The sequence below is a fragment of the Haemaphysalis longicornis genome, unplaced genomic scaffold (genome assembly GCF_048455015.1).
Source record: "Haemaphysalis longicornis isolate Haplotype H1 unplaced genomic scaffold, Haemaphysalis longicornis Haplotype H1 scaffold_9, whole genome shotgun sequence".
NCBI classification, from domain to species: Eukaryota; Metazoa; Arthropoda; class Arachnida; order Ixodida; family Ixodidae; genus Haemaphysalis; species Haemaphysalis longicornis.
Genome location: NW_027526460.1, coordinates 117,261,195 through 117,277,557, shown reverse-complemented (window position 1 = coordinate 117,277,557; position 16,363 = coordinate 117,261,195). Strand labels below are relative to the sequence as shown.

Genomic DNA, 16,363 nt, shown 5'->3' with positions numbered 1-16,363 from the left:
CACAAGATTGTATTAGTTGCCCGTCCATGTCAGTACTGGACTGCGAAGTAGCCTATCTGGACAGATGTTGAATGAGTGGTTGTTCTGTGCACATGTAAGATACACGTCAAGATTGTTACGATCAGACACACTCTTAAATACTTTTTTCACTGTGTAATAAACATTTCAGTTGACAGTCAGCGATCGTGTTGTTGTCCTCTTCTTTCTGTCCTGGTTTTTGTGCGCTACTTCACCACAATGAATCTGTACCAACTGGCCCAGTTCGCGACACTTTTGAAACAAATGCTAAGTGGATCATTTATATAAGCTTACCTGTACACTACGCGCTGTCCCAAGGAAACATATTGAATGGTCAAACAAACCTAGCAAGTAAGCAAAAGAGAAAAAGTACGGGGTGCTTGGAACATTTCTCAAAATATAAAGGCGAATACTTTCTTGGAGCTTCTGTTAAACTGCTTTTGAACGTTATTGTCAACTTAGCGGTTGCTCCCGCCACCGCTTGTCCAGGCCGCGAGATAATACTCTCCGAAGATCGTCGCGATCGCTAGACATTGTCACGGGCATCCTGTTTGGCCTCGTTGGTACTATCGGCGCATAGAGCTTCACGCTATTATATACTAGAGGGAAATCTGGTGCCACTGCCGAGGGGAGCCCCGCATCAGCGAGCATTGCGTCATATACCGGGCAGGCCCGTTCCACTTGTTCTTGGCATGGCTCATGAACAGGCTGAAAAGTAGGCTCTGGCTGCAAAAAAGCATCAATATTACTGTAGATTGTAAATGAAATTTGTTTTGTAATTACAAAATTGAACCTCCGAAAAGATGTAATTTGTGAGTGATTATTTTGAAGCTTCATGTACGATGAACAAGAAAAAAATGTTACCCTTTTTTCTTGATGTTGGCTTCGAGAGCAAAAAGAAGCCACATGGCTAGCTAAGCCAAGTAGGCGAGGAACGTCCCTAGCGGCAATGGCGCCGGCCCGCAACTGCGGCGACAGATTTCCCTCTAGCATATATTAGTATTAAACTATATGGCTCGGCTCAGCAGCAAAAAAATAAAGGGATATAGATGCCTGCGCCGTTTTAAGTCGTCGCTGCAACAAAGCTAGATAACGCTTGCATGAGTGGGCACTGAAGGCGGTGGAAAGACAAAGAAAACGCTCACACGCCGAACAAAGGTGTTTCCATATCAACGCTGGACACAAACCCTCGTAACTTGTACCGTGGCCTCCGCGATCGGCTGCCGGCGGCGCGCCGCCGGCAGCCGATCGCGGAGGCCACGCTTGTACGCACTGCGCATACGTGGCCCGTCGCCAGGAGGCGCGCCATGTTTTGAAAGCCACGCGCTCAGTTGTTCGTATTTCAATTTCTTGCGATTGTACCTTTACTGGGCAAGGATCCTCGTAAATGCGCGTGTCGCAGCGGCATATCGTCCTCCTGCACACCTGTTTCGTTTCTTACACAGCAAGCGCTGCGTTGCCCTGGCTCGATCCTTCGTACGACCCTCCTCCCGACTTGGTTAGACAGTTGCAAATAGTTATGATAAAAATTGGGAACGTTGCCGTAGTTTGTACGTACACCAGAGCGAAACATCGTTTACACTATGAACTTGGTATTAATTTGCTTGTTTGAACAATAAGCTAAGTAAGTTACCGAACGAGGTTGTTTCTTACAATAACACAAATTAAGACCCGGAGTTCATGTTGAGGAGATTTGAAACAAAAAACAGCGCTGAGCTTTTCTTGAGGACTGCGCGTTTGCATGAAATGAACTAAAAGAACTTATTTTGGCGAGTGATTTTGTTATATATCAAAATAGAACGGAGTCAGATTTTCGCTGTTTAACTCGGAGAAAATACAGCACGTGAAGTGACAGTGTACAATAGCATAATACAAAGTAATGAGTGCGCACGAAAATATTACATGCGGGTTTTACAGCACCCGCATTTGCAGCATACCGCATCTATTTTCAGCAAACCATGGGTGCTTTATCAATTTTCGCCGCAAGTCTGACGATTGTCACAGGTAGGTGAAAAACTTATTCCCAGAAATGTTTCCGTTTTTTCGTCCACTCTGTGTCCCAACACGAAGAACACACATGCATTGGCCTGGTCTTATAGTCGCGACGCTAACGTTTGTTAAGAAATACAATAGCAAGTTTATTTGTATACGTAAAGAGAATGTGTTTTGCTCTCTTGATGAGAGGGCAGTTTATCGCGGTCTTTATTGGCGTGGATAGATTACCAAGAGAGGCGAGGTCATGATGATGCGAGAAAACATCTCTTTAGTGGTTATGGTGAATACCGTGTTCATGTCAAATAATAACTGTAGCGGAATCATGTGAATTCTTTCCGTCAATTTTCACCCTGCGGGACCAGACATACTTCCACCCAGCCGCTTTTTCCTTAGCAACAGCCATGCAAAATGAACCTTCAGGGAGGGTCGGAAGTGATAATTGACAAAAGTGGGCGGAACTGAACGTTACCAAAATTCTTATTTGTCAGACGCAGTTTTGTGACTATATCGATGAGGCCGTACCTATTTCATCGCGCCTCAAGCTCCACCACGATACCTCTGGGCTTTGCTTTAGAAGGTAATCTGTGGCGAACCTCAATGTATTCAGGCTTAATGTCTTCAGGCTTAATGTATTCAGGCTTATTCAGGCTTATTCAGGCTTAATAAGTATTCAGGCTTAATAATGTATTCAGGCTTAATGTCTATAAGGGTTGCAACTGGTAGAGCTTCCAGTTCGCAAACATTGTCAGCTAGGTTTGAAGTAGGGGTTTCCTTAATTCCGTTAGTCTTAATGCTCTTGCTTCCCGAGTACTGCTCTGAAAGAAGCAAGGCGGAATATACGTCTGTCAGCCAGTTCCGCACGGCGTTTAGTTTAGCGCGTAAGGCAGCATTTACTCCTGTAAGGCTTGCAGTATCTATCGTTACAGTTCACTAGCAATACTGCCGCAGTTCCTCAAAAGTGTAACTAACGCATTTTATGAGTCTCTTTAGAATAGTCCTTTAGAAGTACCCTTATTTTGGCAGAAAAAAATCTTACGAGCAGTTTTATTTCTTGGCGAAACTCATTCGCAGATAGTGTATCGTTGGAGCCACATTGGGTGCGGTGCCAGGCAAGATGTAAGTACGGAACAAGAAGTAAACACATGTTCTTATCAGAGACTAAGGCAGCAGCGGCAGCAGTTTAACTAATCTAGCATCCGCCGCGGTCGCTCAGTCACTAAGGCGTTCTGCTTTTGAGTCTGAAGGAGCGGGTTCCATTCCCGGATGTGGCGGCCGCTTTTCTGATGGAGGCAAAAAGGGAAAACGCCCGTGTGTTCGAGATTTCGGTGCACGTTAAAGATCCCCAGGTGGTCAAAATTAATCCGGAGCCCTCCACTACTGTGCACCTCATGGCGTGTGCGGCGCGTTAAACCAAATAATCAATCAAATGAATCTAGCAACATACGGAAACTGAAGACGTACATGGCTGCAAATCGGAACTACAGCTTACAGTTTGCAGGAAGACTCTTAGGGAAAATCCTTAGGGAGATTCTGAGCTCTGCTGTCAATGCAGTATAATGACCTGGTGCCAACAGTGGCAGGGCTACAGTGGTGCGCTTGCACCCTTTCAATACCATTATTATCACTTGTTTTTATTTGCGATGTTCTCTTCCTGTTTCGAATAATAATAGGCTTGGATAATCTCCCTCTTATCTCTAAATATGGTCCATAGGCTGGGACGCGGTATGGTATTCATGTGATTGCTACCACTGTAACGGCAATACTGTTGCGTACAATCCTATAACGCACGTTTGCAAGCCTAACGGCACAAAAAAATTCCCTAGCTTTGCCTTCACTCACGTACAATAGCCGAGCTCAGTGTTATTGTCTGCAAAGACACTGTGGTATTCCAGAACTTCCTTCAATGAACACTCCAAAACTACTTTGCATTGACACCCCACTATGTGCGATGCTTTGTAGTTCCCGCGATTACGGGCTATAAGACCTGTTTTTTTTTCTGACGTCCCTATGCGGTTTGTGGAAAACGCGCCTGTAATACCAAAACACTGCACCCATGGTACTTTCCAAGCAAACATTAGTCAAATGATAATTTCTTGGAGGGCTACTATGACCAAACATATTTTAGATCAGGGGTGGTATTCTCGTTATTTTTCCGTCTTGGTTCCGTTTCAAAAGTGTTCGTGTTGAGCAAGCCCTGATTGGCTAAAAGCGAACACCCGCATGTGACGCCATGGAAGCACGGCGGAGCTACATCGTTGAGACGCGGCTTCTCGGAGCGAACAATTTGGAGCCGACGATTTTTTGTTTTTTTGTCGCCTTGTTGTTGGTTCGCTGGCGGAACATAAACCACCTAAAAAATGGTTTAAATTAGGTTTAGTCGTTCAAAATGTCTTTGCAAGAACCGTTGCGCAGAAGTAAACCCAAAGCCCGCCTACAACTGGAAGTACATCACAATAAAATGCACGAAAAATGGACTTTTTTCAAAACGAACAAACACAAGAATACCACCTCATTGGATGAGACCGCAAGTTAAACATTGTTTACAACGCACTTTTTGAGTTGCTCTCGGAGAAATCGAGCACACATCTGCTAATAACTAAAAGGGCGCTGCAAACACCAGGTATGTATTTACGTACTTTATCAAATAAGACTAATTTCTTTCTGCTTAAGAATGTTGACAAAAGCGGGGCATTTTTCATGATTTGTTAGGTCGCACAGGTTTTGTTTATATAACCTTCTCGCTAAAGAATTCGTTCAGTTTTCGCCGCGCGGCTGAATTGAGGGTGTGGTAGTCTGGTGTACGTAGGTTAATTTGTGTGCAACGGGCAACAGATTTTGGACTAACAATAATTACTGTGTTCTCATTAAAAAGAAACCAACTGCGTAGTTTTGAATATTCTTCTTGTAGCAGTAGCAGCAAGCACATATTCGCCTAATTTATGCAATACGCGACCCCCCGGCTGCATCCTAGAACCCGCTACCCACTGTGGTTCCGTATGAAAGTTCCCATTTATGAGATGTTACATGCCATTGTGGGGTTGCAAATCAGCAATGCAGTTTAGAGCAGTAGTTGTAAAGCTTACCTTTAGGAACAAATCGGTCACCTCTTCCGAGGCCCAGCAATCGTAAGCCAGCTGCAATGCAGAACATTATTGCGCCTTGGCGCTTATTGGAGAACGCTAGCCCCGTTTTGTTTGTTTCATGCTATCACCACAGAGGTTGGCGTGTGCACCGTAAATGCCACAGCCTCATGTAAAGCCTTACCGAAAGCTTTGAGGTCTAACGGTATTAGCTGTTTCCCTGTCTTGATACATGAGATGGACGTTGCCTGTCCGGTCCATACGCTCAAAGTTACCGCTATCTATATTGAAGCTTAACCACGCCAATAGCAAAAACCAAATGACGTAGATAGCTTAAAGCATAGCTTACCCATGGCATTTTTTGTATATTGCGAACCCCGATACAACGAAGCAAGAATATATACATGGCGGGAAACAACCTTTTGCGGTGAACGCGGCTGAGCGTCCAGATAATGTCACAATGAAAACCAACGTTCACAAGAAAGCTTCATCGCTGCGACGGTGAAGGAGAGAGTAGGGGCACCTGATGGATGAAATGATAGCGGGCACAATTAATTCGGGGGCTCCGCATTGAAATGCCCATTGCGGTGGCCAGCAGTTTCTTCTCCCGCGACAGACGCGTCTGCCTCAATATCGCCTCAAGCAGCGTTACGTTATCCGACCTCAGTGGGAAGCGCTGTTTCCCCTGCTGTCTTGTTCTTGTTCCGTGCCCGATACTGACAGTTTCACACACCGACAGAGCAGCAGATACCTACAGGCGTGCATTATCACCGCTGATTTTGTTTTTTTCAAACAGTGACACAGTAGTACTTATCCCATACCCACAAAGCATAGTCGCCAACCTGGTCCCCGTATTTTCATTTTTGTGCTAGTCTGAAAATTCTCACATTGTTGCCAACATGACACATTGATAAGTTTCATTGTCCGAACCACACACGGCGCTCATGTAGTGAAGCTACCTTTCCTGCGTAAACTGATCCCAGCATGTTTCCCCGCAAAAAATGGGTGTTTTCAATTTTCCCGCTATTACTATGAAAACGGGTTGCTTTCTCTACTTTTTACAGCATTCGACCTCCCCCTGATGTGGTGCAATGTACTGATTGGGTTTTGTGGAACGTTCTATACAGCCCTGGTAAGTGGTCTGGCGTGATATTTCCATCCTGCGTAAAGCCCCCGATTAACGGTGGCCCCTAGAAGATGTAGTTTTTAGGGGACAATACCATCACTCGAGAACTTGAGTCCTGCATGCAGTCTAGAAATCACAGCGTATACTTCAGTCAAATACTACAGGAACTTGTTGTTTCTAACTTACATTTCCTGGTGTTATCAATTCTATACTATAAACGTTATAAACATGTTTTTATTGTTTGTTAATAAAATTGACTCCTGCCTAACTTTTAAACTAGGAGATCTCTAATAACTGTAAAATGTAGGGTAATAAAACGGCCCGCTTTAGGTGAATTGTTGTTTAATATTTCTAAGCGAACAAATACAGCGTTTGTCAGCAACCTTTGTCTACAGACCACAAATCAATGCCCTGCTTTCGTTTTTTTAAAACAAAAAAGGGAGGACTCAGGGGCGTCGTGTGGACGGACTGCATGCAGCTAATCTTTATTTTGCTCGCTCCGGCAACTGTCGTAGCGAAAGTCATCCTTGACTCAAACAGTGACCACAGCACTGTGCAACCTCTGACGGACTTTGAGGCGCGTTTATATATCGCCAAGTAAGTTCTCCTTTCTAAGATATTTTTGAAACAGCCATTGTAGCACGTGCACTTTCGCATACGGTAGACTTTGTACTGAATGCACATCTGAAGGGTTACCTTTTAATAACATGTTAGATTCCCCTTGTCCAAAATGCAAGTCTGGGGAATGTATTACTCCATAAACGACTGGTGTAGCGAAGGTAGAACCATTTATGAACTGTCGAGAGCAACAGTTCGGGTTTTGCGCGAGCAGTCACCGAAACACTACTGCAGCGCCACCTAGTGAGAGCGCTCCTGCTGCCAAAATACTAGCTGTGCAGCCTATTTTAACTGCAGGCTTCTGCGTTTTACAGGGATGTGTGCAGTTACAATAGCCCGCAAAGCAGTTTCTCGGCAGAAGGACTGTTTGCTGCCTTAATATATTACGCCGTTGGTAAACAAAGACACCTACTGCCGTAGGTTCGGCTGGACGTGCTTCGCTTATTTGCAAAACTTCAGCGGTCTTCCACTGTGTGAATAAGGATGACCAGCAAAGCAGTGCTGCCGAGGCTCAACGTGAGCAACAGTATACTTCGACCGGGTCGTAGACCAAGGCGTACTGGAAGAAAATAAGTTTGTTTGTAATTTGCCGTTGATCATACTTCCTGGTTAATTACCTGAATGGAACTTTGACTATCTGAAGTTTTAATCCAGTGGAAAAACAATGAGGGTGTCCGTATCGCTCGCTTAGAGGCCCATGTAATTGATAGCAGACGAGAATTCAACAATATATAGAACTTCACTGTGAACTGTGCTTTAAAAGTAAATAAAACTGGGCGTAATTTTAGAGTTGCCTTAGCGGCTAATTGTCATGTACTTTCTTTCGGGATAGTTGCAATAAAACACGAGTTAGAGCGACTTTCTCTAACGATACTCTCTGCGAATAAGGACGTGCTGCACTGTGCAACCCTCAAAGTGGGAAAGCCATCTTATGAAGACCAAGCTTACCATAATCACCCTTAAATTCGGCTTCATGTGCGCACAAATGCCATGCTAGGAACACATTTTTTCAGGGGAAATGTATGCCGTCTTAGAGCAAAATATGAAGGCCGTAGAAATTCTGTGATTTTATGACCTTAGTGTGCTGAAGGTGTGGCGAACAGTTCTACGGACGTCGGGATTTAATCGGACGCCGCCACGTTGCGCTACTCTCGCGCGCGATTCTTGTCTATGGCATAGAGTTTCATACTAACATATACTAGAGGGAAATCTGGCGCCACTGTATAGGGGAGCCGCGCTTCAGCGAGGGTTCCGTCATGTACCGGGCAGGCACGTCCCTCTTGTCATTGGTATGGGTCATAAACAGGCTCAAAAGTTGGCTCGGGCTGAAAAAAAAAACAACTAAATTCCTGTACAAGGTTCTTCAAATTTATTTTGTTATTATAAAATGAAGCTGCAAAAAGAATAATTGGTCAGTGATTGTCTAGAAGCTTCAAGCACGATGAACAAGAAATGTTACCCTTTTTCCTTGATTTTGGCTTCGAGACAAAGAAGAAGCCATAAGACCAGCTAAGCCAAGCAGGCGAGGAATGTTGCTAGCGGCAATGGCGCCGCCCATGGTAGCCCGCGACTGCAGCGACAGATTTCCCTCTAGCATATATTAGTATGAAACTCCATGGCCTATGGCAATCTGCTCGTATTTGTGCCACAATCTCTGGAGCAGGTTTTTGCGCCGCTCAAGAAGCGGTTCCCAGTATAAACACAAACTCAGAAAAACATTAACAACATCCAACAGCCTTCATATTTTAATATAAGACGGCTTCCTTGAACCTAAAAAAATTCTGACACCTTCCCAATATAAATGCGAAGACTCAGGAAACAGCGGAGCCGGTGGTCTCCACTAGCTTTAAGTTGGCGTTTCTTAGGTCTTGCAATCTTATCGGTCGATCGGGCGCTTATTCTGCTGACCGCGCGCCGCTCTCTCAACTAGAATAATATCTGCTCATCACAGCGTACGTCGTCCCTAGGCGCAGCCAGTCCCCGACGCGTGACTCCCCACTCAAGCATGTGCGCCGCGCTGCCAAATCTCCACACCTGCTCGTCGGCTCCTTGCCTCCTCGCCACTTTCCCACACACTTTTTGGCGGAGTCATTTCCTCCTCTTCACTATGCTTCGCAGAGTTTTGAGCGACGCCAGCTACCCATGTAGCTCCAGCATAAACAGCTCCACTGTGAAAATGTCCTCCCAGCAATGCATTTATGTGCAGAGGTGAAGCCAACTTTAGGAGATCGGTGTAAGCTTGGTCGTTGCAAGCTGCCTTTTCCACATTGTGTGTTGCACACTGAAGCGTGACCATCTATGAAGGGAGTATGATTACGGAAAACGGCTTCAACTTTATGGTTATCAAAAGTATTCCATAAAAATTATAGGGCAATTAGCCGTTAAGACGGTTCTACGATTACGAATCCTTTTATTTACTTGTGTGTTTATTTTGTTCGCACTGATTAGTAAACGTTAAGTAATTACTGTCTGCTGTCAAAACATCGCAATCTACCGAGAGAGTAAGGTGCGAGAAAATGACTGGGACTGTTCTTCTGCCCGAAATATCCGGACAGAAATTAGGTGAAAATTAGCCGCCAGGAAAACTCTAGCATGACGCAGTACATCTTCGCTGGTAATCTTTGGTCTCAAACTTAAGGGTCACTGAACATGCATCTGGTGTACAGACCTTCTGAAACACGTGAAACACTGTGGAGCGCGTTACGGAATTGTTAGCCGTTGTGGACGCGTTTTGCGAACGATGTCCGGGTGGGCGTTCTGTGGACGCCGGCACGGTGTGTGATTTCGCCAACATTAGTAGGTAACGTTTCCGGGTTTAGATAGCTACTGCACATCGTAGGGCCCAAAGAAGGTGTTTCTCGTCATAGGGTGAATCGGAAAATAGTGCGAAAGACTGAGAAACACGCAAAAGAACATCGACGGCCGGCCAGAAAAACAGCGGGCGACTCTTGATAATTTGGGAGCAAAAGCAGCGCAAAACCTGCAGGGGTGGCTCAGTGGCTAAGGCGTTGTGCTCCCGAGCACGAGGTCACGGGTTCAATTCCCGGCCGCAGCGGCTGCTTTTCTGATGGAGGCGAAAAGCCAAAACGCCCGTGTGTACGAGGTTCCGGCACACGATAAAGATCCCCAGGTGGTCAAAATTTATCCGGAGCCCTCCACTACGGCGCGCCCCATCGCCTGCGTTGCGTCGGCGCGTAGAACCCTACAATCAATCAGCAAAAGCAGTGCAAGCCGTTGGGCGTCGGAGTGGCGTCCGAAACAATAACAAAAACCAAGCAAGCGAAAACAAATTCTGCACGCGCCGTCGGCGAGCACGGACAAGTCGTTATTTCTAAAACGGGTCGTGGCTAGACTAGACCGCACAGCCGGTGTCTCGGTAGCAGACTGTCCTTTCACATGGAAACGCTGCGATACCTTTCGGTCGCTCCATACGTGGGAAACCAAACGTTTGCTCCTGACCATACATTTTGTTCGCTGTGCGGCTGAGTAAAAAAAAGTGTGCACATTTTGTTTATCTTCTAACACCTATAGTTGTTGTCAAACGCGGTGTTTCACGCAGGATCTTTTCCCTGTGTACGCTACTTTCGCAGTACTTCGTCAGCTTGTCTTACTTTAGATGTCAAAAACAGGTTTCAGTTTCTTCCGGCACATGTTAAGGTTTCTTAAACAGTGTTTGTGTAGATTACCCTGCGGTATCTTGCGCCCTGGTAGTAATGAAACTATGAATTAAGAACCCTTGCAGAACCATGTGCTTCGCTTCACTATACGTTAGGGCAACATGTTGGTAGATGGAATGTATTGCCTTATAGTTTATAACTAATAACGCAGTTTTATTTCTTCCCTCCAAAGCATCAAATTTGACCTCACGCACGACGAGAACATCTGGTCGGCGTTCCTAGGATCTGTGACGTTTGCCATGTACAGAGTTGGTTTGGACCAAGTAGTGACTCAAAGGTTTCTGGCGTCACGAACGCTGGGAGAGGCACAAAGGTCAGTTTATAAAAGCCAACTTTACGTTGTTGCCCACTTCAGAGCTAACGATGTTCTGGGGAGTTGGTTAATTTTCATTTTCTTTTTCACATGTTATTACATCGCTCAGGTTTGTAGTCATATTCTCTGCTGGCCAAATATATTGCCGCCCCTGTGATCATAATGCTTTTCCAGTTCTCTCATTATCCAAATTGACTGACCGATCAGAAAGAGCCCCAATGAAACTGTACCTCATGATGACCACATGCCTCCTTTTAACGTACCTTTGCGGCTGTAAAAAGCTAAGACCGATGTTTTCTACTATATATAAAATCTAGAAGAAAAAAAAAACTTCCAACAGCGCGTAAAATCAGCATGGGTGAAAGGTAACACACACTAGAAGAACAAAATATTTAAAGCCGTTCCACTCAATCTGAAATCTGTCGGAAGTGCAGAGCAGTGATTCGCCATAATAGGCTGCAGCCCCGTTATCCGCTCACTGCTACCACCCAATGCATTTCACATTCACCGCCGTTGCAGTGCTCGCGAGCCCCGTGCCTGAAAGTGCACCCGCGGGAGTTTGTTCTTTTTGCGTTTGCTTTAATTTCGTATGCTGGAGCTGTTTTACGTCATTTCAAACGCATAATTCTTTTCTTGCGCGGCTGGCGCCTTCCTGCGTCATTTTGAACGCCCCATGTTTTTCTTAAGCGGCTGGAGAATGTCTGCGGCATTTCGAACGCGCCATTTTTTTCTTGCGTGGCTGGAGCATTTATGTGCCATTTTTTTTCGCTTGCGATTGTAAAACAAACGGAACGAGCGTTCCTAACTAGATGAGCGCGGCAGCTGCCGGTTATTTGCAGAGATTTTGTCTGAAATGCACCTGCAGTTTTTTTTGTGCTAAGTAACGGGGCGTGGTTCCCGAGTTTCGAACAGTTACGGGTATTTAAACCTCGTGGTTTTTGAATCCTCAGTGTAACTCACTTACCCCGGTACAGAAGGCTCTACTTGGGACCGTAATCTCGCTGCGCCACCTGATTCCGGCAGTTACGTGGACCGTTAGCGAGCTGAGACGAAAAGGCGAGCCCATAAAGTGTTGTGCACTTAAAGCAAGGACGGTTACTTACGTATAGGCACGGGACATAATTGCAGTTCGGTTACTGATGAAGGAAAGCCCATCATCGATACATGAGTAAACGTCTTTATTGCACTTAGCGTGTGTTGTATTATTGGCTCCTAATATATCTATATATTGGGAGAGACGACGTCCACGGGACCACGGGGACTGCTGCTGTTTATGAGTATATATATATATATATATATATATATATATATATATATATATATATATATATATAGAAATAAGGGTTGGCAGTCGAGAAAACCTCGGAAAGCAAAGGGGAGGATGTGGTAGATCATTCAAACAAATTAAGAATTTGGAAAGAAAGAAAGAAAGTGAAGAAAAAATGCCCGCCAGGTGGGATCCGAACCCACGACCTCCACTACCTGGAGGTCGTGGGTTCGGATCCCACCTGGCGGGCATTTTTTCTTCACTTTCTTTCTTTCTTTCCAAATTCTTAATTTGTTTCAATGATCTACCACATCCTCCCCTTTGCTTTCCGAGGTTTTCTCGACTGCCAACCCTTATTTCTGTGTTATTTTCAACGAGCCCCTCATTTCCTATTCTGATTCGCTATATATATATATATATATATATATATATATATATATCCAGTAAACCCTCGTTAACTCGACAGCGGATGTCTCGAAATCTTGACCGGGAGGGCAAGAGGCAAAGTCCACTCCCAACAGAAAAGGAGGGCGCCGTGCGAACGCTTAGCTCTTACTATAACGCCGGACGCGGTCGTGAAGGGCGAATTTGAAATTCCCGTGGACGCAGCCGAATCCTATCCGCCCTGTCAAGCAACTGTGGGAGTGATCACGTGTGCGCACCTGCGCCCGACTTATGCGCGGTGGGGCGGCGTGTGCAGCGTGCGCCCGTCAGTACGCAACCTAGCCCTTGCATGTGCGAGCTGGTATTCTTGTTTTCCCCGCGATCTGCGCGCGACACATCCTGAGTTCAGTTTTGCTCAGTAGTGAGTGGTCTGTGCAACGGACGCTTCCGAATATCGACCAAGCTGCCTGCCCAAAGCAGTGCAAATTTATGACGTTGGAGCGAAAAGTCGCGTTAATCAAGGAATTTTTTAAGGACAATAGTTTTTGTTGTGCTACTTAAATCCAGAAATTTTGGTCTGTCTGTATGTCTGTCTGTCTGTCTGTCTGTCTGTCTGTCTGTCTGTAACTCGATTCAGCCACCCGGCCAAAGTAAAACTAATATTGCGCAATAGTTTTGTATACTCACAGCCAAATGTAAATATCTAAGCACGGTTTATATGTTCATGCTTGTCAACTTTTTTGAACAAGAACAAGATATTACGCAAATATAAGACGGAAATTAGTACACAAGGAATATTTACAGTGTTATTTTATTAAAAATTCATGAATGCTTGGTTTTTCGATAACAAATGACATCTACATCTACAGCAGAAAACCGGTGCCTCCTGGCGGCATATGAAAAATCAAGCGGCAACAGCAACGAAAGGTTCCACTAGCTAGGTTCCACGTTCTGCTTGGAACGCAGGTGGAGCACTTCAACGCGGTTCTATAAACCTTGTAGTCGGCCGCCTCCATTCACGCGCGTCTCCGCTGTACTGCAGCTATGGCATCGAGTAACCCGTCCTGTAGCAGTGGAACGCGGTAAATTCAAATCGCCTTGCGGAAAACTTTAGTGTGTTTACCTTGGGATGAGCGCGACGGTACAGGAACAGCATGAGAGATGAGCGGCAAAGCAAAGGGGGGCATTTCCTTGGCAAATGTCTACTTTGACGACATTTGCAACAAAAGGAGCAGATACGCGGCCACTTTTTTTCCCTGCGAATTCTTGTGCCTGTACTACGGTAGCTTTCTCGTGCAGTGGACCTTTTACTGGCAGCACTGGCTTTTCTTTTACAGTGACCTGGGCAAACATTTTCGGCGTTTTGCTTAACTCGAAATACCGCTTATCTCGAATTTTTTCCCTGTTTTTACTACTTCGAGTTAACGAGAGATTACTGTATATATATATATTGATATAACGAACTTCAGGGGACCGTGGAAAATTGCTGGTTATTCTGAAAGGTCCTTATAGGGAAAATCGCAAAACATAAGCAAACAAAGAGTATTTCAATGCCTAAAACGACCTACGTGTACAGCAGTGCATCCTTGGAGTCATTTTTCACAAAAAAAATGCAGTAGTGATCATGAAACAATGCACGTTCATTTAAAGTGGTTGGCGATTTTCATCTAGCGCGAGTAGCACAAGCTTCCTAGCACGAAGCACTCAAACTCTTACACATTCCTGGGGAGTGAATGAGTGGCCATGCGGTTTTTCCCCGGACATGTGCGGAGTTTTTGTATGCTGTCCACCACATCCACAGTCGTCGCGTGCTCGTCGTAGTCTTCGAGTGCTGCTGCGGCACCCTCAGAGGCATCGTTGTTCATGCCATCCTCACTGTCATTTTCACTTCTTCATCCTGAACGCTCACGGTCTGGGAATGTCCTCTGTTGTCAGCTCCGCTGATGTCCGTGAAGATCCAGCAAGCCACGTGAGCAGCGGCGGAACGTAGAAAAAGTTGGGGTGAGCGAGATTAGCGCGGCCGCGGCTTTCGGGACGGAGAAGGTTACCCATGCTTCATTTTTCTCTTCTCCTCACCTTTTTTCTCCCTCTTGCATCGGCTGCCGCATTCCGCGGAGCAAGTTGCAAGACGTTCTCTTCTTCGCAGCGCTTTGCCGTGTCGTCTACCAGCACACTGCCCCGGTTGCCGCGATTGTTTAACAGACTTCTAAGAGTCTCCGGCCTTGAAAATATGAGTTCGTAGTACTGAGGTGTTGTTAACATGGCACGGAACTAAATAGAACGATCGTTATTTTGAAACGTTCGCTATTCTGAAGTACGTTGTAGTGAAATAATTTTACATTAAAACTATAAGCAGTCGGCGTGGGATTTCTTAAACGCTCATTAATCTGAAAAGTTCGTTAATGTGGTTTTCGTTGTACCGAGGTTTGCCTGTATATATATATATGGCTATATATATATACATATATATATATATATGTATATATATATATATATATACATGCTCTTTGAAATGCTCTTTTGTGCCCCCTATCTATTCTCTTGACCCGCGGGGGGCACACCCTTCTTCGCTTACCCCCGAACCAGTCTCAGCAGTCACTGAATACCTCAGTGTATACTCTTTCTTTTCAAACCGCGGTTGTCCAGTTTCCCCCATTGTCTGAACTTGCAGCCCGCGCGGCATACGTTGACCCGTCATGGTGCAACCTTGAACGCTGCATTGTTAACACGACCCCTTTTTCTCTCTCTCGCTCCCCCCCCCTTTTTATTTTTCTTGTTTGTTTGTTGATGTTGTAACGTAGGCGAAAATTTCCGAAACATTTTCCGCTCTTTCTCACAGTTTTATGCAAACATATATAAGAAATGTGTTCAAAATGTTTGCGACAGCAAAATCATGTAACTTTACTCTGATGAAGGCAAGTCCCGTTGCCGCTACGTAAGTAAACATTGTTTGTTATTGTTCTTGCTGTGTATCCGACTCTTTACTTATACTATTTCTGCGCGCTTTGTGAGTTTATCTTTCTCTAGATTTATATATATATATATATATATATATATATATATATATATATATATATATATATATATATATATATATATATATATATATATTTATATACGTAAGTAAACATTGTTTGTTATTGTTCTTGCTGTGTATCCGACTCTTTACTTATATATATATATATATTGTCACGTACTCACAAGCATGCGAACGAACTAAACTGTGACATCGCAGAAAGGGCGACGACTGCGACGAACGAGTGCTACCCGAAACGCATTATCATCACTGGTTTGCTGAGGCAGCTCGCGTGCTACTCGGTCAAGAGCGTTCTTCTCCGCCGCTTCTTCTATTAGCTTCTGCTAGCAAAGCTCACAAAAACCCCCAAAAGTGCATTTACTGTACGTGACAGTGGTGGATGTTGCTGGGCATGACTACCCCATGTAAAGGACTCCTTTGGACAGCTCGGAACGGCCTTGCCCTGTCCACACACCTGTCCATCGGGCTAGTCGTCGCCAACGCGGACTGTCTCCAGAGTGCGGTTACCCTGATTTCACCGCACCTAGACGTCAAGCCCTGGAAACCCAAGAAATAGCGCAAGTGCTTACCCCCAAGTAACTCTCCAACAGCCACGTAATCCGGGCATTTTTGACTGTGAGGTGTTCGAGGACGTCGAGGACTATCAGGAGCAGTTTGAGCGGGCCGGATCGTTCAACCAGTGGGAAGCTCGTCAAACGCTGCGTCAGGTCTATTACTGGCTCGAACATTGTGCAAGGACGTGGTTCGAGAACCGCGAAGTGAGGTTATCTGCATGGGACGAATTTTGCCAGGAGCTGCTGGAGTCATTCGCCAGCATCGACCACCGTAACCACGCTCAGCTGCTTCTG

The 16,363-nt window shown here is 45.2% G+C and overlaps 1 protein-coding gene across 1 annotated transcript in view; it reads left to right on the top strand.

The window, feature by feature from the left end:
• The window catches only part of LOC144153379 (sodium-coupled monocarboxylate transporter 2-like), a 64,663-nt gene that overhangs the window by 14,995 nt on the left and 33,305 nt on the right, over positions 1-16,363 (top strand). Inside the window, exons 3-6 of the mRNA XM_077685033.1 lie at positions 1,971-2,022; positions 6,158-6,225; positions 6,659-6,816; positions 10,687-10,827. Of these exons, the coding sequence (XP_077541159.1) occupies positions 1,971-2,022; positions 6,158-6,225; positions 6,659-6,816; positions 10,687-10,827 (419 nt within the window). The remainder of the gene's footprint in view (positions 1-1,970; positions 2,023-6,157; positions 6,226-6,658; positions 6,817-10,686; positions 10,828-16,363) is intronic.